The sequence below is a fragment of the Zeus faber genome, assembly GCF_960531495.2.
Source record: "Zeus faber genome assembly, chromosome: 22".
Taxonomy (NCBI): Eukaryota; Metazoa; Chordata; class Actinopteri; order Zeiformes; family Zeidae; genus Zeus; species Zeus faber.
The window spans coordinates 9,760,437-9,783,330 of NC_137209.1; the positions used below are offsets into that span (position 1 = coordinate 9,760,437).

The window sequence follows — 22,894 nt, forward strand, 5'->3', positions numbered from 1 at the left end:
AAGTGCATGTGAAAAAAAGTGAGTACAGGGATATGCAGTACAATGTAAATGACAATAACTATTAAACTGAGAATAGGTTCAAAAAAAATTTGCTCTTTACATAGAAGTGGGTGGCTCTTAAAAGAGCCTTTGGGTTTTTTTCCGAAGCGATCCAGTAGATTTACTTTCCCTTGGCGGGCTTCTCGGTCTTCTTCGGGAGCAGAACAGCCTGGATGTTGGGCAGGACGCCGCCCTGAGCGATGGTCACTCCGCCCAGCAGCTTGTTGAGCTCCTCGTCGTTGCGGACGGCCAGCTGCAGGTGACGGGGGATGATGCGGGTCTTCTTGTTGTCGCGGGCAGCGTTTCCAGCCAACTCCAGGATCTCAGCGGTCAGATACTCCAGCACGGCCGCCAGGTAGACGGGGGCGCCGGCACCGACGCGCTGGGCGTAGTTGCCTTTGCGCAGGAGCCTGTGAACGCGGCCGACGGGGAACTGGAGTCCGGCACGAGAGGAGCGAGTCTTGGCCTTCGCTCTGGCTTTGCCGCCTTGTTTACCTCTTCCAGACATGATCACAACGACTCCAAACAACTGAAGAATGAACCAGCCGCTCTGCAGCGCTGTATTGTAAGTTGGCAGGAACGATCTGATTGGTCAGCTCTGACCCGAGTATTGTCTTCCAATCAGAATTAAGCCCCAGAACCGTAACGCAGCAAATCCAAAGCAGTAGTTTGTGTCTGCAATCAAGTGATTTGTTTTTTTGTATTTTCTAACTGAAATTAGATTATTTATCTCCATGTTGTGCTTTTTTATTCATTGTTTATAGTATTTATAAATACACTTCGTTTCTCGGTAAATAATCCGTTTTAAACACTGCTAATTATTAATCATAATAATTTGTATTTCAATTAATCTTTTAATTTTATTTTTTAATTACAATTATTCTCTCCACCACAGTTGTGAGTTGAAAAAAATATAGTCATGTCGCAAAGTCCTGAGCTCTCTCTCTCTCTCTCTCTCTCTCTCTCTCGCCTATCTTATAAGGTAATTCGCGCATTCACACACATGAAGTTGTGAAAGGTCCGCTTGCTTGACGCACAACTTCACTCCAGTCGGTAAACTCCATAGTTTAATGAACACCTTGCCGCCACAATGAACACCTTGAGCCTCTCTGTGAAACCCGGTGTGTCCTGTCCTCCACCGAGAGAGTCCAGATCTCCAGGTCGGTCCCATCTGACGACCGTTCAGCGGACACACACACAGCACTGGGTCCCAATAAATGATTATAATTCATATGTTTTCCAGAATCAATAAGCTTTAACAAGGTTTCATTCCCAAAAATACTTGATCAATGTTTTAATCAGTTATGGCCAAAATGTGCTGTGTTCTTGTTTTCAGTCAGCTTCAATAACATAGTTGAGATGTTGAGTTATTTTTTAACAAATCGCCCATTATTCCTTATTTAAACTTAATTGTTTGATATTACGCAATTTTTTTAATGTAATTGTATATTGTTATTTATTTGGTGAATGAATGACATGGAGTATGTGACACAATGGAGCAGATGACTTGGCTCATTGTGTACTATAAATGCTTACCGCTTGCGCATTCCATGAAAGTTTGGTGGCCGCGTGTATACTGTAGACCAGGGGTGGGAAATTCATTTTTACAGGGGGCCACGTGAGAAACCTGAGCTGTGTTGGAGGGCCGAACCAACAATAACTTGATCATAATTCTGCTCAATATTAATTTTCTCCCATTGTAAAAAACAGGAAATTATTAATTTTGATTAGCTGCTACTGGTAATCAGAAAAAAATGATATTCTGTAAATATTTATATAAATATATGAAACTGGTGTCGGTCAAATAGGAAAATACTCCTACAGAACTAGTAAACAGTAAAAACAAAAACAATCATTACGTCAGTGTTTCATTTTATCTTTAACGTGTTAATCTTCAGAAATACTGAAAAAGTGTTTTGCAGTCTGTTAAAGAGAAGCAATCGGTCAACTTGATACAAAAAGCAATAAGTGCTTTTAATGTTTTTCATTTCATTTTACTTGTTCAGTAAAATCCAGTCTGTCTTGGGATTGAACAAGTGCAATGAAATCTGGCTCAATGTCTGAGGTGGATATGGGAAGGACAGCTGAGAGGTGATCATCAGTGATAGAGGATCTGTATCTGGATTTGTTGAACTTCATCACTGAGAATGTCTGTTCACATACATAGGGAGATCCAAATAGGACTAGAATCTTCTGAGCATGCATCCTCATGTGTGGAAAGTTCTCCTCTTTGAGGGAAGAGTGAAAATCAAGCAGTGAGACTGATCTCTGAAGTGCTCTGCCAGAAATGTGTCAGACTGCAGGTCAATGAGTTCCATCTGAACATCACTGGGTGCATTATCCACACTGCAGGTGAACGGAGAATAAACCATGTGCATTTCACTCTCAACTGTTTTAAAGTCCTGATATTGCCTTGAAAACTCACCATGCAGTGCTTCTAACGTGGAAGAATACCAGTGGAGGTGATCAGCTGGTGTGGCTTCCTTCAGTGTTGGCAAGTGGGTGAGAATGTTGTACTCCATTTGGCTTGAGTGAAGCTGCAACATTCTAATGAAAGCACTGCGCTGTACATTTCATGCACAAAAAGGCCCTTGCATTGCAGTCTTACATTTAGTTCATTCATTAGTGCAGTCACATCTACAGCAAAACCAAGGTCTGCCATCCAGTCTGCATCTGAAAACTGTGGGATGGCATTTCCTTTCTTTGCACAGAACTCGTGAAGCTCTTCTCTCAGGTCCCAAACACTTTCAGCACTTTGCCCAGGCTGAGCCACCTGATAGCTGTGTGATAGCTCATGTCACCATGTTCAGTCTCATTTTCCTCCAAAAGTGCAACAAACTGTCTGTGATTCAGTGCTCTTGCCCTGATGAAGTTAACCATTTTAGTTACAACATCAACAACATGGTTCATTTTTAACACTGACTTACACAACACTTTCTGATGGATAATACAATGCAAACATGTCAATATCTGCTCAGGGTTCATTTCTGTCACTTTATCCTGCATTCTCTTCAAAAGTCCAACATTTTTCCCCTTCAGATTTGGACAACCATTCGTTGTCACACCTGCCAGCTTGTCCCATTTCAGTCCCAACTTGTCCAAACATGCATTTACCTCCGTGAACAAATCACTCCCAGTTGTTGTCCCTTTCGTTGACTGCATGGCTGCCAGCTCCTCTGTGATTTAAAGTCTGTATTTATCCAATGTAAGAAGATGAGTACCTGGGCAGTGTCACAATACATCGCAGCTCTCATCCATAGCCAGGGAAAAAGTCAAAGTTGACCGCTCTGTTCATCAGCTGAAGCTCCAGATTTCATCGGGAGAGGGTCATGTACTCAAATGCTCCCTTTTTCTCCGGGCATATTAGTGATGCAGAGTCCAACAAACACTCCTTAATAAACTCTCCGTCAGAAAACGGTTTACTTTTTCTCGCGATTTTGTGGGATATGACATAACTTGTCTTGACAGCTGCATCTCTGGATGTGCAAAGTTTAGTAAAAATTCCTTGTTGGTTTTGCTTTCCCTTGCGTGCTCTTGATCAGACAAGTTCTTGTATTTCTCCTCGTGTTTGGTCACGTAGTGGTGATTCAAATTGTAATCTTCGAAAACAGTGACCTGTGTATCACAAACTAAGCACACAGCTTTCCCTTTGACTTCTGTAAATACATTTCTAGCAGTCCATGTCTTGTTCAAAACACGGCATTCAGTATCAATTTTTCTTTTTTGGCGTGAGCTGACATTTTGAGGTCTAGCTGGTCAGCATCACTTGTAGCGGTTAACCCACGCATGAGCGCCTTAACGTAAAAAAAAAAAAAAAAAAAAAAGCACGCTTTTCAAAATAAAAGCAACATAGTTGTATTGCATGCACAGAATAAATACTTTTTCATTTATGTCCTAATTTACGGTTCACCTCATGCGGGCCGGACAGGGAGACAAAATGCTCGAAACACCGTAACTTGTGCTGCGTTTTACAATACGCTGGAAACTATAATCACTCAATTACATTTTCGCACCACAGAAAGTTCTTAGACACTTTATTTTGTGTCCATATTGCATTATATAACAAATAGATCTTAATTTAAATTTGTCATTGTAATGTATTTTTGGCTGCTCCTGAGATGGAGCTGCAGAGCAACTCACTTCCTGATCCGTAAAAGTACAAGTCAGCACTGCCAAGAATGGCTTTGTGACGTGCAGCACTGCCAAGAATGCATTTGTGACGCGGTAAGTCAGCACCTGGTTCTCCAGGTTGGGGGTTGGGCGTGGGGTTAACAACCTCACCCCGTAAAAAAAGCATGTTATGGAAACGACGAGAAGACGCCATTCTTGTGAATGGTGGGGACTCGTCGCCCAATGTTCCAGAAGGAACGGGAGGAACTGAACTGACTGACCTGCGTCATCCAGGAACAATCATAAGACTTTAAACACCGTTCTTCAGGGATATTTAAACTGAACGTCAGAAGAGCAAGAGACGCAAGTCCACTAGGACCAGACAAATGGGTGAGATTCAAATATGTGTCCCACTGGACCGATTGTCGCGCGTGTCTAAAATCTCCACAAGCCGCTAAATGAGTTAAAAAAGCTTTCTGGGAGGAAAATAAGATTTTTCCAAATTAATGTTCCCTTGTCTCTGCTGGAGAGATGAGAGTAACATTGGTGGAAGGATGCTGAGGATGGAGCTGCCAGGCAAGAGTAAAGAGGAAGGCCAAAGAGAATGTTTATGGATGTGGTGAGGGAGGACGTGCAAGCGGTTGGTGTAAGGGAGGAAGATGCGCAGAACAGAAGGTATTGGAGGCAGATGATCCGCTGTGGCGCCCCCTAATAGGAACAGCCGAAAAGAAAATAAAAATGTTCCTTTGTGGTTTTTTTATCTCTCAACGTATTTTCATCACAGAGTTTTGTATATAAATAGTTGATAAATGTTAAACCGTCAAGTTAAATATTCCTGTTAGATGACATTGTGAAATACAGTTCACTTACCGAGACTCTGAACAGCGTGAACGCAAATCAATCGTTTCCTTCAAAGCAACCATCCCGGTGAAGATCATTCTTCCAAATTCCATGTGATGTGATGTCACAATGTGAAACCATTTTGATGGATTCAAGATTCAAGATTCAAGAGGTTTATTCGTCACATACATATACATACATTCATACATATATGGAGTGAAATGTAATGCAACGCACCCGGTGACTACACACAATATGTCCTATGAAAATTTCTTTCTACGAGACCAACTAACTCATTCCTAAAACGTAATACAGTAAGTCAAATACTTTTAGAATAAAATAAAAATACATAGAATAAAATAAAAGAAAAAAAAAGAAAATGGAATAGATAAAGGGAATAGTCTTACTTATATGAGATAGACTTATGTATATGAGATAGGCAATTATGTATATACAGATATGTGCATTAAAGTGGCATGTGAATAAAGTGAGCTAGTGTTTGTGGCATAATACAGCAGTCACCAACAGTACGGCGCAGCAATACGGTTTCACTGAACAACCCAGAACAGTGACACAGTATGCGGTACAGTATGATACATACAGTACAGTAAGGTAGTGGAGCCTATGTGTGTGGCTCGGTGAGGACCCCTGGTGAGGTCAGCATTGACAGTTCTTATGGCTTGCGGGAAAAAACTCTGTCTCTGTCTCTCTGGTCTCGCTGTGTGACTGCGGAGGCGCTTGCCTGACCGCAGCAGCTGGAACAGTCCGTTATTGGGGTCATATGCAAGTGCACGTGCATCCTCGATTGTAATCCACGCCTAAAGTCCACAATCAGCTCCTTAGTTTTGCTGACGTTCAGGTTTCGGCTGTTGTCCTGGCACCAGAGTGACAGGTCAGCCATCCCCTCACGGTAGGCCTGAACTATAATTGATAAACAGCAATCTCACATGGGCCCCCTTCCGGCCGTCCAGGTGGTTGAGCATGGTGTGCAGTACCTGGGAGACCGCGTCATCCGTGGATCTGTTCTGCTGGTACTCAAACTGCAACAGGTCCAAGGTGCGGGGGAGGGAGTTGCAGATAAAATCCTTAATCAGCCTTTTGAAACACTTCATGACCACCGAGGTGAGGGCCACCGGACGGTAGTTATTCAGGCAGGCTGGAGAGGCGATCTTCGGGACAGGAATGACGGTGGACCTCTTGAAGCAGGACGGGACCACTGATTTCAGCCAGGGAGAGTTGAATATTGTAGTGAACACCGGAGCTAGCTGGTTAGCACAGGTTTTCAGTACTCGCCCAAATATGCCGTCTGGGCCTGTAGCTTTCCTGGTGTTCACCCACATCAGAGCGTTCCTGACCTCGTGCACAGACACTGAGAGTGCGCGCTCATAGCCAGCAGTGTAACTCCAATTAGCTGGCGAGCTAGCGGTGCTGTTGCCAGACTCAAACCGCGCATAAAAGGAATTCAGTTCGTTGGCTAGAGAGGCGTCCATACTCGTGGCTGGGAAGGAGCTGCTCTTGTAGTTTATTATTGTCCGCAGACCCTCCCACAAGCATCTGGTGTCACCCCTGCTCCATCTGTAGCTCCACAGTTTCTCTGTACGTCAGTTTAGCGTCCATCACCGCCCTCCGTTTGTACGACGCCGGTTTGTAATTGTCCATATTTCCGAATACAAGACCATCGTTGTAAGCGGCCGTGTGAGCATTCAGAGCGCAGCGGATGGATTATCGACCCACGGCTTCTGGTTTGGAAATATCCAAACTATCACAATCAGTAAATCCAGCTCTGGACCAGCCCTAATCAATAATATTGATTGATAATTGTATTTTTATTATAATAACACTGTTATATCCGTGTTATGGTATGGTCACATGTGTAAACATAAAAAACATTATACTTCGATTTTTATATTATGTAATTATAATATATTGTTTTTTACTTTATAAACTTGCATTCTGAGCATATTATTAATAATAGACACAGTCGCGAACCATCCCAAGTGGCCTTCTGCAAAGGCCACAAACTGAAGATTCACCCAAATAAGTCCTGGCCTATTTAAAATGTAACCGCCGACCACACAAGTTAATTCAATAAAAGGTTCAGTAAATAGTTTTCATTTTCTTTATGTAAGTTTCATATAGGCCCAGATTTGAATTAAATTCAACAATTCATTATTTTGTTCTAAAAAAATAGAAAAATAAGAGCCCTCCCTCTCTCGAACGAGAAAGGGAGGGCCGCACAGCGCAAGACTTTGCGACTATACAATCTTTTTTCAAAATGTGAATATCAACTGATGATTCAAAATTTGTCCTGTTTGAGTCAGATTGTATACATATAACACTATACCATACTATACTGTAGACAATAGGAAAAAAAATACACATATATTGATATAGATAACTCGGGTCAGCGCTGACCTATCAGATCGTTCCAAGAAGGCTTTATACAGGCACTGCATAGCAAGTCTATGATTAATCAGTGTTAAAATGATCAAATGCCATTGTCATTTACTTCTGGCGGACTTTACAAATAACACCAGCTGGCCATCTTTGGACCAATCCGGACACATCACTCACAATTTGGAGAATTTTTCTTTGGAATGTTGTTCCAGAGCTGTAATAAGCTTGATTCTTCTAAAATGTGACATTTATATCTATACTGTTTAGATGGCTATGCATGTGTTTATTTTATTTTGTTTTCTTAAATATAAACCGGATGCTGTATGTATGTACCCACAAAAATATGAATTGTTATAATTATCCCATCTTGTTTCTCATTTTCAATGAAATGGATCATATTATTACAATTGCTCTCATATGATAGCCATGCACTGCACTTGACACGACATAAGTGTTTTTAATAATCAGCTAAAAAGTAATTTACAAAACTCCATTTCTGTGTTCTATTCATAAAACCAACTGGCGCATGCCCAGTGTCACTTGCAAACTCTACCCAATCACATTGAGGGATTCAAAGAGCAAAATTTGCATCAGGATTCTATTAAATATAGTAGCACCGTGGTTGGCTGCTTATTGTTACCGTGTATCTCTGCACCGTCATCATGCCTGAACCCGCCAAGTCAGCGCCCAAGAAGGGCTCCAAGAAAGCCGTGTCCAAGACCGCCAGCAAGACCGGCAAGAAGCGCAGAAAGACCAGGAAGGAGAGCTACGCCATCTACGTGTACAAGGTCCTGAAGCAGGTCCACCCCGACACCGGGATCTCCTCCAAGGCCATGGGCATCATGAACTCGTTCGTCAACGACATCTTCGAGCGCATCGCCGGTGAAGCCTCTCGCCTGGCCCACTACAACAAGCGCTCCACCATCACTTCCAGGGAGATCCAGACCGCCGTCCGCCTGCTGCTCCCCGGAGAGCTGGCCAAGCACGCCGTGTCCGAGGGCACCAAGGCCGTCACCAAGTACACCAGCTCCAAGTAAACCGAGCGCTCAGCTTCTCAAAACAAAGGTCCTTTTCAGGACCACCCACCCTGTCAAATGAAGGCTCTTCCATTAGTCAATGGTGACAAATGTAACGATGTATCCACTTAGTATTTCTTGAAGCTTTCTCTGCATTTATAAAAAGGATAAAACCCAATGAAAATGCAGTGACTTATAGGAATAAATGTTTAACATGACTCATTGACACAATTTCTTCCACTTAAAAAAAAAAAAAACGAGTGCCACAGTGAAATCAGGACAGATTTATTGAAAGTCATTTGTCTATGAAATCTGTTTATGAGCGGCCTACAATACTGAGCAGCTGCTGTGGGATGATTCAACAGTGGTCTTCAGCTGCTGATTACCCAAATATTGTCCATTTTATTATTATTGTATTGACTGCAGCATCTTTACCTTTGTACTGGCATGGTGGCTTAGTTGTAAATACTGACGTTACATAGACAACGTTCTCGACCAAGTCATGTTTTGTTTTGTTTTTCTTCCTTTCCTGTTTATTTGGGACTTTTTCCCCGTGTTTATACGGTTTATCCCTCGGTTGCTAGTTTGATGACATCAAAAGTATAATTGTAAATATATTCAATTCATAATTCATATTCATAAATTAATTGATGAACAATGTATTCACTTATTTAGTGTAATAAAGTTAAGGTTGTCATATACCACATCAACATCCCATAATCCCAGTCTCTTCGAATTAATGCACTGTCTACTGTTAATCACTTTTAATAGTTGATTAAGGTTGTTCTTCATTCAATTATTCATCCCCTCCTCTCCCACCCCTGACTCCCCATCATCTATCCATCGTGTTTCCATCCATTCTCTTCTTCCTCCCCCGTCCTTTGGATGAAGGAGGAGGCTCCTTCATCCCTCCATCCTCTGCTCCACGTTTCCAACCAGCTCCTCCCGCTCACTCGTTTTTCACCCTGTCTCATTCCGCGCGGGTACGAGAAGAATGATCCCAAAGCCAAACAATATGGGGACGGATGAGCAGAACCAGAAGGTTCTCCTGCTCTTCCCGGGACTTGGCGAAGGAGGAAGGAGAGAAAGCGAGGAAAAACAAGTCCCAATGAACGACTGGATCACGAGTTAGTGCAGCGGTGTTAGCGGCCACATGACCCCCGCGTTCGCGGCGGATCCCGAAACGAAGGAAAGACGGATCCGGTGGTCTCTCTCTCTCTCTCTGTCTCTCTCTCACTCCAAATGCTCTGATCGCTTACTTTTAATTTCCGAGTCGTAGATTGACTCGCTCTCTAAATCTCTCTCGCTCACCCGCTCAGTCAAACCCTAGAAGATTATCGGGCTTGAGGCTCCTCTCGTTCGCAAACAAAAGGTGACGACAGATTCCAGAATCATTTTCCGGGGTTGTTCGCTTCGACCGAAACGTTTGAGAATCTTTCATCGCCAGCCAAGGCAGATTTATTTTTTGCCCCCCCCTCTGCTATTTTCCCATTTTCTTCAACTCTGTCAACTTTGCATTCCGTTCCTCCAGGTCTCTCGGTCCAGCTCACTAAGAGGAGCGCGGATTAGTCAGGTGAACGGCAGGAAAGCAGATCTGGTCGGGACGCTTGTTGTGTTTGTGCGCCAACTATGCTCGGAATTTGTTTGGTTCGATTGTGGCCAGTCTTTGTGTGTTTCATACAATTTCATACAATTTCTGAAGATTCAATTGCTATACATTTTAAATAGTGTACATTCTATTTTAATTAATCCTCTATTTTAAATATATTCATGAAGCATATTGTCATATCTACAGTTCGTAATTATTCATTTCAATGTCATTAAAGCACATACCGGGTGTTATGTTCTTTAATGACACGCTATTACAATTGAATATATAGTTAACATTGGCCACAAAGGATGCCGATCGATTATACAAATGTACGTTTTCAATATAATATTTAGGTGAACCGTTCCACGAAAGTAGTAGGATGCTCTTTACAGTAAACTTGGGTGGCCCTGAAAAGGGCTTTTGTGTTATGGAGTCGTGTCAAAGTTTAACCGCCGAAGCCGTACAGGGTGCGTCCCTGCCTCTTCAGCGCGTAGACCACATCCATGGCGGTGACGGTCTTTCGCTTGGCGTGCTCGGTGTAGGTGACGGCGTCACGGATCACGTTCTCCAGGAACACCTTGAGAACACCGCGGGTCTCCTCGTAGATCAGACCCGAGATACGCTTCACTCCGCCGCGGCGAGCCAGACGGCGGATAGCGGGCTTGGTGATTCCCTGGATGTTGTCGCGGAGAACTTTACGGTGACGCTTTGCGCCTCCTTTCCCGAGTCCCTTGCCTCCTTTGCCACGACCGCTCATGTTTGAAGAATAAGCTAATGACTCCAGCCCCTCGGGTCGTGGTCTTAAAGCTTCAAAGCGGACGTAGAGGAGGCCACACTGATACTATGCTGCCAGTCATACAAACGTGGTGTCGTCTTTCCGTTAGAAAATCATTGCGCGGGTTGACGGGACGAGACTGTTCTGTTCCAACTGTCGCCAGTACTTCATTTGAAAATTAAATACAATAATATTGCAGAAAACATACAGTTAAACCTCTTTTCAACAAGTTACTCATCTATTTTCCAACGTATTTAGCCACTTTATTTTTTAAATAACTCACGATACAATAAGCATTTTCACAGATTTGTTTAAATAGAAGTTGATTCATTTAAAATGCCATTAGTAATATTTGTCTCAGAACTGAATTATTAGTTTCCAGTATGATGTTTTTTGACAAATCAGATAAGAGCAGATTGAAAACCATTTGATTCTGATCCATAGACATTTTCTAAAACATAAATATTATATGAACCATAGAAATCTATGAAACGTCATTTTTTTCAAATTACGATATTTTTCACCCCCAATAGCTTGAAGCCTCTGAGGCCAGAGACAAACAGACAGACTGGAGATGAGGTGGTTTCTGACGTTCAATGGTTGATGAATAATATCAAAACAATGCATTCTGGCGGATAGTAGTATAAATTAACTACATTACATTTAGCAGACGCTTCAATTCTAAACGACTTACAATTAGTCAAACGCCGATGGAGCAATTATGGTCTTGCTCAAAGACACTACAGCATGCTAGCAGGAGGAGCCTGGTATCGAACCAGCAACCTTTAGATTAACATACACACTAAAGGGTTGATTCTGGCACCAATATAGAGCAGAACACGGAATAGTGCTTATTCCATGACTCAACCTATGGAGAGTCACATGGTTTAATACCGTCGTAAGAAAAATATATGAAATGCAAATATAAGATGCAAATAGAATAAAGCATTTGATGCAAAGTGGTGTGGCTCTTAAAAGAGCCGTTTGGGTTTAGATGAAGTGGGTGTGTCTAGGCGCGCTCTCCGCGGATGCGGCGGGCCAGCTGGATGTCCTTGGGCATGATGGTGACTCTCTTGGCGTGGATGGCGCACAGGTTGGTGTCCTCGAACAGACCGACCAGGTAAGCCTCGCTGGCCTCCTGAAGAGCCATGACGGCGGAGCTCTGGAAGCGCAGGTCGGTCTTGAAGTCCTGAGCGATCTCTCGGACCAGGCGCTGGAAGGGCAGCTTGCGGATGAGCAGCTCGGTGGATTTCTGGTAACGACGGATCTCTCTGAGAGCCACGGTACCGGGCCTGTAGCGGTGAGGCTTCTTGACTCCGCCGGTGGCTGGGGCGCTCTTACGGGCAGCTTTGGTGGCCAGCTGCTTCCTGGGAGCCTTTCCTCCGGTGGATTTACGGGCGGTCTGCTTGGTTCTGGCCATTGTTGAAGCTTTAACTCAAGTGGTTTGGAAAAACTAGAATGAGCCACAGTCCTGGAGCCCACTTATATAGTCCCTGCTGCGCTGCTGCTGTGTGCTGATTGGTCCAGAGCTGGGTGTTGTGATTGGTCAAACTCAAGGTGAGATCACGAAGAGCTGCACGGCATGAATACGCATGAGTCACGTGAATCAAAATGAATAAAAACGTAATTTGTAGAAACAACAACAATGATAAATCCTTAAAGATTCAAGATTCAAGATTTTTTTTTATTTTTATTTGTCACATACATATACATACTTTCATACATAAATGCAGTGAGATGTAATGCAACGCGACCGGTGATAGCACACAATATGTCCTAGGAAAAAATACAAAATAAAATAAAAAGTAGAAAATTCCTTTCATAGACCGACTAGCTGACTCCTAAAACGTAATACAGTAAGTGGAATACTTATAGAATAAGATAAAAATATATAGAATAAAATACAATAAAAAATAAATTGAAATAAAATGGAATAGATAGAAGGAATATGCCTAAATTGACTTTTAAAGTGACTTTCGTGTTTGGTTTGGCCCTGGAAAAAGTTTGACATTCAGGTTTGCATCGGTCAAACTCCTCATTTTATTCTTAGCAGTGAATAATAATCATATTAGAATTGTAAAGTATGTGTATGTGTAAATATGTGACTTATTATCTATATAATATGGATGAATTGAGATTATTGTTGTAGGGAAATGATTTTTCCCTCCAGTTGTTGTAGGTTGCTCTCTATGAGGGTGTGGGTGGCTCTGAAAAGAGCCTTCGCGGGTGGAACAGTAAGGGGTGAATTTATTTCTTCTTGGGAGCGGTCTTCTTGGCTGCTTTAGGCTTAGCAGCCTTCTTAACTGGAGCTTTCTTGGCAGCGGGTTTCTTGGCGACTTTCTTGGGGCTTTTCAGCATCTTCTTGGGGCTCTTCGGCGCCTTCTTAGCCGCCTTCTTGGGGCTCTTTGCAGGTGGTTTCTTGGCTTTCTTGGGTGACTTCTTTGCAGCTGGAGCCTTCTTAGCCGGACTCTTGCTGGACTTCTTGGCCGCAACGGGCTTCTTGGCCGCAGCGGGCTTCTTGGCTTTTGGAGTAGCGGCTTTCTTAACGGGCTTCTTGGTCTCCGCCTTGTTGATCTTGAAGGACCCAGACGCTCCGGTCCCCTTGACCTGGATCAGAGTCCCTCTAGTCACCAGGACCTTGACGGCCATCTTGACACGGGAGTTGTTCTTCTCCACATCGTATCCCCCGGCAGACAGAGCCTTCTTGACGGCGGCCAGAGAGACCCCGCTGCGCTCCTTGGAAGCGGACACTGCTTTGACGACCATCTCTCCCACACTGGGCCCTGTCTTCTTGGCTCGGGGAGCCTTCTTCTTGGGGGCTTTGACCGGAGCGGCTGGAGCAACTTCTGCCATTGTTACTTCTCTTCTGGAGGATTAATAATGTTCTCTGTGGAGTCCGAGCATATTGAGCCCGGAATGAGGCGGGGGCTGTACTTAAACACATCATGAGAACCGCAAAGACTCAAGCCATGGAGTCGGTCGCGCTGCGGCAGAAACGTCTCCTCACTTTGTGTTTTCTCTGCTGACTTTTGGGGATAAAATACACGGATCCAGTGAATTCTGGGGCTGTACGTGTGAGGGACACAAAGACAACTTCTTACTGTTTCATAAAAATGTACATTTAATGTCGGGGATCGAAGCGTTGTTGGAACGGACGCTGAAAAGCTATGTTTTGCGCCTTGGCAATGTTGACTTCACATCTCCACTTGTTTGTATTTAGCCTTTTTAAAAAATTTAAACTGAAAACTAGAACAAAATCAAATGTCGCCCATTTAGTAGAGATGTTGGACAAGGGACAGGAGGTAAAATGAGTCCTCCAGTCCGATGTGTGATCTATTAAACATACACTCTCTCCTCGCCTTTAAACACACATGCAGCGGCGGCGACGGAAGATAACCTTCATTTCCTACATTTATTACACTGAATTTTAAAATCAAATAGTGATGACGGTACAACTTTTATTCAAAACGAATGAGTGATGAAGAGGATCAGAAACATTGAGGGGTTTGTTGTCTAATGTTAATATATCAGGTAATATTCATCACACCATTTAGGACACTGATTATTTGCTGAGACATTTAACCACGTCAAGTGTCTTTATCTGTTTAGCCTTCAGATATGAGCTATTCTATCCATACTATATATTTTACCACTGCTAAATTAAAGAAATACAATCTTATTCGGAATGAACAGATAGGTATGAAATAGTTAAAGATTTATGGAAGATTAGGGACTTATGAATCTCAAATGAAAACTCAAATAGGCCCTGGTCTGTTTTACAATAAATGCCTGACGCCACAAACAAATGCATTATTCCCCCTCACCCTCCTACTATTTCCCAGTTCCATTTCAAGAACCATTACTTTTCTAAGATAAATATTGTTATTTTCTTGACTTAAGTTTCAGGTAGTTACACTTTTTCGCCACTAGATGGCTGAAAATGACCGTGGAGTTTATAATACATCTTAATGGTAAACGGTTCAGAAATGTAGTGAGTGACACAGCATGTAGGGTTTAATTACGGATTGAGTTAAATGAAAAGAATCTGTGGAATGATTCTGTATGTTTTATATCGTAAAGGTTTATCATACATTTGTATGGCTCATATAATAAAGTTATGTTTTAGTGAAATTGTAAAGAAATCAGAATCATAAAACTTAGTTGACCATGTGCCCTTATCTGATTTGTAAAAAATATCATACTGGAAAGTAATAACTCAGTTCTGGAACATGGAAATGTTACTAAGGACATTTTCAATTAATCAACTTCAATTGGAACAAAGGACACAGTGAAAATGCAATTGTATTGCTAGTTATTTAAAAATAAAGCGGATAAAAAATAGAAAATTGTCGAGAGAATAGTAACTTATTGAAAAGAGGTACAACTGTATTTTGTCTGCAATATTATAATATATTATTCATTTTCAGATATTATGGCATTTCATTTTCAAATCAAGTACTGACGACCGTTGGAACAGAAGTCTCATCCTATTAACCCGCAAAATTGAATTTTCCAACGGAATGAAAACCATGTTTGTATGACCGTTACTTATACAGAGTACACCAAAAGAAAGACCGTCACCACCATGGATGTGGTCTACGCTCTAAAGAGGCAGGGACGCACCCTGTCCGGCTTCGGCGGTTAAACTCTGCCACAACTCCGCTAAACAAAGGCCCTTTTCAGGAACCCCCCAGTAACAAAGCACCATCCGTGGTATGGCAATTAAATACATTTTACACACTGTCTCATAACGCCGCCTTGGCCACAATATATTTAATTTATTTCATGCAGTTATTGTCAGGACTGAACTATTTTGTTTCCAAATTCCTGGGTTTTAGGAAACCTCAATTCAGTGTTCCTCCAGGGGCTCTGGTTTGATGACAATGCATTATCAAATAATTATTTCAACACAAATATTTTGTATTATATAATTGATACATTTAATAATATGTGAGAAGATGGTGGCGTTTACCTGCATCTGTTTGATATAAAAACAGTTTACAAAAAAAATAAGGGATATACAATGAACTCTCATTGTGCACAATTAATAAATGGAGAAGCCTTCATTTGACAGTGTGGGTGGTCCTGAAAAGGACCTTTGTTTAAGAAGCGGAGCGCTCGGATTACTTGGAGCTGGTGTACTTGGTGACGGCCTTGGTGCCCTCGGACACGGCGTGCTTGGCCAGCTCCCCGGGGAGCAGCAGGCGGACGGCGGTCTGGATCTCCCTGGAAGTGATGGTGGAACGCTTGTTGTAGTGGGCCAGGCGAGAGGCTTCACCGGCGATGCGCTCGAAGATGTCGTTGACGAACGAGTTCATGATGCCCATGGCCTTGGAGGAGATCCCGGTGTCGGGGTGGACCTGCTTCAGCACCTTGTACACGTAGATGGCGTAGCTCTCCTTCCTGGTCTTTCTGCGCTTCTTGCCGGTCTTGCTGGCGGTCTTGGACACGGCTTTCTTGGAGCCCTTCTTGGGCGCTGACTTGGCGGGTTCAGGCATGATGACGGTGCAAAGATACACGGTATCAATGCTTTACAACTGCTGGTGTTGCTTCATATATAGAAGCCTGATGCAAATGAAGCTTCGGGATTCCCTCAAAGTGATTGGGTTGAGTTTGCAAGTGAGACTGCGCATGCGTCAGTTGGTTTTGAAGCCTAAAACACAGAAACTGAGGTTTGAAAACGAATATCCGTAAATGTTCTTTTATCAGATCATTAAAACGACTTATATTAAGATTAATGCACTACATGGTTATCATATGAGAGCAATTCGAACAACATGCTATTTTTTGAAAATGAGAATGAGAAACAAGATGGGATCATTATAAAAGTTAATTTAAACATGTTATACTACTTAACTGCACAAATGTTTAATCATAAGTCTTTTTCTTTTAAATTAATTTAAAAAATTTAAGATGTATCAAGTAAATGACTTTTTTGTGGGTATGTTGACAAAATAGAGCATATATTTACGAAAACCAACAGGGAGCAGGTGCATTGCAATGTAAATATTGAACATATAAATATATTTTTTTATTTCTTTATTGCTTTTAAAGCTTTCAGTAGAGTTAAGTGAATTACAGAACATTCCAAAGATAAAATCTCCAAACTCTGAGTAATGTCGCAACTCGTGCTATGTCCTGATTGGTCCAGTGCTGGGCAGCTGGTGTGTTATTTGAAATGTCCGCCAAAAGTAACGGACACAAACACAAAGGCATCGAATATTTCAAGATTCAATATTCAAGAGGTTTATTCGCCACTTACATATACATACTTTCATACATATATGCAGTGAAATGTAATACAACGCACCCGGTGATAACACACAATATGTCCGAGGAAAAATTTCTAATAGCCCAACAAACTGACTCCTAAAACGTAATACAGTAAATTGAATACTTATAGAATAAAATAAAAATATATAGAATAAAAAATAATACAATAAAAATAAAATGAAATAAAATGGAATAGAGGGAATATGCTTATGTATATGGAATAGGCAATTATGTATATACAGATATGTGCATTTTTAACACTGAATAAACATCTATAGAACCTATGAATAGAAACATCGACTTTATTATAATATTCAACCCAATGGTTGTGATTGGTGTCAGGGAACTTCAGTTATTGAGCTTCCAAGTTACCTGGATTATGCGGAGTTGATGTGGTAAATTCAAGAGGTTTAATTGTCACATACATCAGACATGTGGTGAAATGTCTTGGCAACGCACCCGGAGATTTCGCACAATTCTTACTAAACCGAACATAATAACTAGCCTCATTACTGCATAGCCAAGTACCTAGTCCTAAAATGTAATGCATTTAGTGAACAGAACATATAAAACTAATATAAGACTCAAATCATATAAAGTGGGGGTAGAAAAGAGAAATGAAGGCAAGTTACGTATATTGGATAGGCTACTGGTATATACAGATTTGTACAGTAAGGTGCATGTGAAAAATAGTGAGTATGGAGATAAGTCATTTACACAGTACTGCATATCTTAAACTGATAAATAGGTAGGTTCAAAAGATTTGCTCTTTACATAGAAGTGGGTGGCTCTTAAAAGAGCCTTTGGGTCGTCTTAGAAGTGGTCCAGTAGAATTACTTTCCCTTGGCGGCCTTCTCGGTCTTCTTCGGGAGCAGAACAGCCTGGATGTTGGGCAGGACGCCGCCCTGAGCGATGGTCACTCCGCCCAGCAGCTTGTTGAGCTCCTCGTCGTTGCGGACGGCCAGCTGCAGGTGACGGGGGATGATGCGGGTCTTCTTGTTGTCACGGGCAGCGTTTCCAGCCAACTCCAGGATCTCAGCGGTCAGATACTCCAGCACGGCCGCCAGGTAGACGGGGGCGCCGGCACCGACGCGCTGGGCGTAGTTGCCTTTGCGCAGGAGCCTGTGAACGCGGCCAACGGGGAACTGGAGTCCGGCACGAGAGGAGCGAGTCTTGGCCTTCGCTCTGGCTTTGCCGCCTTGTTTACCTCTTCCAGACATGATCACAACGACTCCAAACAACTGAAGAATGAACCAGCCGCTCTGCAGCGCTGTATATGCACTTTGCAGGAACGATCTGATTGGTCAGCGCTGACCCGAGTTTTGTCTTCCAATCAGAATCAAGTCCCAGAAGCGTAACGCAGCAAATCCAAAGCAGTAGTTTGTGTCTGCAATCAAGTGATTTGTTTTTTGTATTTTCTCACTGAAATTACATTATTTATCTCCATGTTGTGCTTTTTTATTCGTTGTTTATAGTATATATAAATACACTTAGTTTCTCGGTAAATAATCAGTTTTAAACATTGCTAATTATTAATCATAATAATATGTATTTCAATTAATCTTTTAATTTTATTTTTTAATTTCAGTTATTCTCTCCACCACAGTTGTGACTTGATGTTCACATTTTGAAAAAAAATATTCAAGTCCTGCGCTGAGCTTTCTCTCTCTATCTCTCTCTCTCGGAAGTGCCTCTTATAACGTAATAATGAGTAGTTTAATTTTATTCAAATTAGGGCCTCTATTAAACTTACATAATGAATATTTATTTTAGGAAAGTAATCGTTCTTGAAAGGGAACTTCAAAATGGTATGGGGGTGCTGGGAATGAATGAATAGAATAAATAATTTGTTTGTGCAGCTTTCCCTCGGCCCAGACGACCCGTAGCGATCCTGTCTGGACCCGTTTCTCGGCTTCGAGGCAGACCAATCGGGGACGGGGGCTAAATTGAAACTGAGAGCTCCAGTCTCCACCTTCGCTTCCACAGAAGACGGTTTTAGCATGAGTCATAAGAAGATAATTGCTTGGGGCGTCGTGAATTTGTGTTTCCTTATAAAACATGGACGGCGCTGTCGGAATGCTGTCTATATAAGAGCGTCCAAGATGTCACTGATCATTCATCCAGTCTGCATTTTACCTTTTGGCGTCGCTTTTCCAGACAGCGTTTCTCCTTTGTGCACAAGAACCGAGCAAGCGTTCCGCCAGGTTGATCGCCTGTCACACTTAGATGTAGTGTAGGTCTCCAATCCGGACGAGCACACTGTGCACGTCCTCGGCATGGGCTGCAAAAGGGAATAACTAATTGAAGTCCGCACAGGGGGATGCTCCAAAATTTGTTTTGGATGCTTTTAGATCGAGTCTTTAACCTGCGTGCGTACGCGCATACACACACATTAAGTTATGAAATGTTCGCTTGCTTGACGCGCAACGTCACTCCAGTCGGTAAACTCCATAGTTGGTCATGGACAATGAACACCTTGAGCCTCACTTTGAAACCCGGTGTGTCCTGTCCTTCACCGAGGCCGTCGAGATCTCCAGGTCGGAACCGTCCGACGATCCGTTCAGCGGACCTGAACCTGAGTTGTCTTGGAGGGCCAAACCAACAATAACTTGAATTTAATTCTGCTAAATATAAATTTTCTCCCATTGTAAAAAGCAGTAAATTATTTATTTTGATTAGCTGCTACTGGTAATCAGAACAATAAGGATATTCTGTAAATTTGTATATAAATATATGAAACCGTGGTGTAGGTCAAATAGGAAAATACTCCTACAGAAGTAATAAACAGTAAAAACAAAAACAATCATTACATCAGTGTTTCATTTTATTTTTAACATGTTAATCTTCACAAATACTGAAAAAAGTGTTTTGCAGTCTGTTAAAGATAAGCAATGGGTCAACTTGATACAAAAAGCAATACATGCTTTTAATGTTTTTCAGTTCATTTTACTTGTTCAGTAAAGTCCAGTCTCTCTTGGGATTGAACAAGTGCATTGAAATCTGGCTCAATGTCTGAGGTGGATAGGGGAAGGACAGTTGAGGGGTGATCATCAGTGATAGAGGATCTGTATCTGGATTTGTTGAACTTCATCACTGAGAATGTCTGTTCACATACATGGGTAGATCCAAAGAGGACTAGAAGCATGCATCCTCATGTGTGGAAAGTTCTCCTCTTTGAGGGAAGAGTAAAAATCAAGCAGTGAGACTGATCTAAAGTGCTCTGCCAGAAATGTGCCAGACTGCAGGTCAATGAGTTCCATCGGAACATCACTGGGTGCATAATCCACACTGCAGGTGAAGGTGTGCATTTCACTCTCAACTGTTTTAAAGTCCTGAAATCACCTTGAAAACTCACCATGCAGTGCTTCTAACGTGGAAGAATACCAGTGGAGGTGATCAGATGATTGCGTGGCTTCCTTCAGTGTTGGCAAATGGGTGAAAATGTTGTACTCCATTTAGCTTGAGAGAAGCTGTAACATTCTCGTGAAAGCATTCACTGCGCTGTACCTTTCATGCAAAAAAAGGCCCTTGCATTGCAGTCTGACATTTATTTCATTCATTAGTGCAGTCACATCTACAGCAAAACAAAGGTCTGCCATCCAGTCCGCATCTGAAAACTGTGGGATGGCATTTCCTTTCTTTGCACAGAACTCGTACTTTGATGTTAGCCCTACCATGTAACTACAGTATTAAAAACGTTTTGCCTCAGCCACACACATAACAAAACCCATATCTGAGTCTGGAGCAGTGCTTGTACAGAAAGCAGCTTATGAATATAAACATAATTTCAGTCTGTAACCGTATTGCTCAAGAACAACCTGTGCTTTCAAACGCTAATACTCTACTACTAAGAATACTCTTCTCTCAGGTCCCAAACACTTTTCAGCACTTTGCCCAGGCTGAGCCACCTGATAGCTGTGTGGTTGCTTATGTCACCATGTTCAGTCTCATTTTCCTCCAAAAGTGCAACAAACTGTCTGTGATTCAGTGCTCTTGCCCTGATGAAGTTAACCATTTTAGTTACAACATCAACAACATGGTTCATTTTTAACACTGACTTACACAACACTTCCTGATGTATAATCCAATGCAAAAATGTCAATATCTGCTCAGGGTTCATTTCTGTCACTTTATTCTGCATTCTCTTCAAAAGTCCAACATTTTTCCCCTTCAGATTTCCATCCATTGTCACACCTGCCAGCTTGTCCCATTTCAGTCCCAACTTGTCCAAACATGCATTTACCTCCGTGAAAAAATCACTCCCAGTTGTTGTCCCTTTCATTGACTGCATGGCTGCCAGCTCCTCTGTGATTTTAAAGTCTGTCGTTATCCCATGTAAGAAGATGAGTACCTGGGCAGTGTCACATACATCGCGGCTCTCATCCATAGCCAGGGAAAAAGTCAAAGTTTACCGCTATGTTCATCAGCTGAAGCTCCAGATTTCATCGGGAGAGGGTGACGTTCTCAAATGCTCCCTTTTTCTCCGGGCATATTAGTGCTGCAGAGTCCAACAAACACTCCTTAATAAACTCTCCGTCAGAAAACGGTTTACTTTTTCTAGCAAATTTGTGGGATATGACATAACTTTTCTTGACAGCTGCATCTCTGGATGTGCAAAGTTTAGTAAAAATTCCTTGTTGGTTTTGCTTTCCCTTGCGTGCTCTTGATCAGACAAGTTCTTGTATTTCTCCTCGTGTTTGGTCACGTAGTGGCGATTCAAATTGTATTCGACGAAAACAGTGACCTGTGTACCACAAACTAAGCACACGGCTTTCCCTTTGACTTCTGTAAATACATTTCTAGCAGTCCATGTCTTGTTCAAAACATAGCATTCAGTATCACTTTTTCTTTTTTTGGCGTGAGCTGACATTTTAAGTGCTAGCTGGTATCACTTGTAGCTGTTTACCGACACATGCGCGCTCATACATTATAAAATAAAAACAAAAAAAAACAGCACTCTTTTCAAAACAAAAGCAACATAGTTTTATTGCTTGCACAGAATAAATACTTTTTCATTCATGTCCTAATTAAAGATTGACATCACGCGGGCTGGACAGGGACACCGAACGGGCCGGATTTGGCCCGCGGGCCGTAAAATGCCCAGGTCTGCTGTAGACAAAGTGCTCGAAACTCGAAAAACCGTAACTTGTGCCGTGTTTTACAATACGCTGGAAACTATAATCACTCAAAGAACACATTTTCGCACCGCAGAAAGTTAAAAGACACGTTGGAGGAACCAACAATTTATTTTGTGTCCATACTGCATCATCCAAGAACAATCATAACACTTTAAACACCGTTCTTCAGGGATATTTAAACTGAACGCCAGAAGAGCAACAGACGCAAGTCCACTGTGTTTGTAACTTTTGGAACTTGTTCTGCGGTTCACAGAACCCAGAACACTGTAATACGTACCAAAATAACTAAACTGGACCCTGTGTATTTCCGCCTGCATCTATCAATATCATTATTATCATTATTATTATTTGCATCGTCGTCATCATCGTACTCATTTCCACTAATAAATGCAATGCTGGTGGTGCCAAGCAAAGCCTCCCCGCAGGCCTCCACGACCTCCTGGATGAACTCTTCGTCATAAACAACCCTCCGCTTTAGTCTTCTCTGAAATGAAAAATAGAAATAGAAGAAGGGGAGAAGAAAAATCTTTAATCGTCACGCAACACACCACACTACAACACATGCACACACACACACACACAGACGCACACACTTTGGATGGTGGCCGGTGAAATGAGGCCTCTGCATTTGGCACATCCTGGCTTGTCCTTCCTCCGGGGGGGCAGCCAGGAGCAGTGGGCAGCATTCGTCGACGCGCCCAGGGACCTGGTGACG

At 42.3% G+C, this 22,894-nt stretch overlaps 7 protein-coding genes across 8 annotated transcripts in view; 1 reads left to right on the forward strand and 6 right to left on the reverse strand.

The window, feature by feature from the left end:
- The window catches only part of LOC307246945 (histone H1-like), a gene marked incomplete at both ends in the record, with an annotated part of 35,674 nt that extends 22,053 nt beyond the window's left edge, over positions 1-13,621 (reverse strand). The window contains one exon of one of the 2 annotated variants that reach the window (XM_080022998.1): positions 13,106-13,621. In XM_080022998.1, coding sequence (XP_079879124.1) covers positions 13,106-13,621 — 516 coding nt within the window. Of the gene's footprint in view, positions 1-13,072 lie in introns of both variants that reach the window. The other variant, XM_080022997.1, reaches the window with a different exon arrangement.
- Positions 161-547, reverse strand: LOC307246953 (histone H2A-like; the record flags this gene model as incomplete). The annotated part of the gene is made up of 1 exon (XM_080023008.1): positions 161-547. One exon carries the CDS (start codon positions 545-547, stop codon positions 161-163), a length of 387 nt encoding a protein of 128 aa, XP_079879134.1.
- On the forward strand, positions 8,049-8,423 carry LOC307246962 (histone H2B 1/2-like; the record flags this gene model as incomplete). Its single annotated transcript, XM_080023017.1, has 1 exon — positions 8,049-8,423. One exon carries the CDS (start codon positions 8,049-8,051, stop codon positions 8,421-8,423), a length of 375 nt encoding a protein of 124 aa, XP_079879143.1.
- Positions 10,439-10,750, reverse strand: LOC307246979 (histone H4; the record flags this gene model as incomplete). The annotated part of the gene is made up of 1 exon (XM_080023034.1): positions 10,439-10,750. The coding sequence occupies one exon, from the start codon at positions 10,748-10,750 to the stop codon at positions 10,439-10,441; it is 312 nt and encodes a 103-aa protein (XP_079879160.1).
- LOC307246984 (histone H3.2) lies at positions 11,778-12,191 on the reverse strand (the record flags this gene model as incomplete). Its single annotated transcript, XM_080023039.1, has 1 exon — positions 11,778-12,191. The coding sequence occupies exon 1, from the start codon at positions 12,186-12,188 to the stop codon at positions 11,778-11,780; it is 411 nt and encodes a 136-aa protein (XP_079879165.1). The 5' UTR covers positions 12,189-12,191.
- A 2,270-nt stretch (positions 13,622-15,891) lies between the features above and the next one.
- LOC307247322 (histone H2B 1/2-like) lies at positions 15,892-16,266 on the reverse strand (the record flags this gene model as incomplete). Its single annotated transcript, XM_080023468.1, has 1 exon — positions 15,892-16,266. One exon carries the CDS (start codon positions 16,264-16,266, stop codon positions 15,892-15,894), a length of 375 nt encoding a protein of 124 aa, XP_079879594.1.
- Positions 16,267-17,874: 1,608 nt separating this feature from the next.
- On the reverse strand, positions 17,875-18,261 carry LOC307247295 (histone H2A-like; the record flags this gene model as incomplete). The annotated part of the gene is made up of 1 exon (XM_080023422.1): positions 17,875-18,261. The coding sequence occupies one exon, from the start codon at positions 18,259-18,261 to the stop codon at positions 17,875-17,877; it is 387 nt and encodes a 128-aa protein (XP_079879548.1).
- Between the last annotated feature and the right edge of the window lie 4,633 nt (positions 18,262-22,894).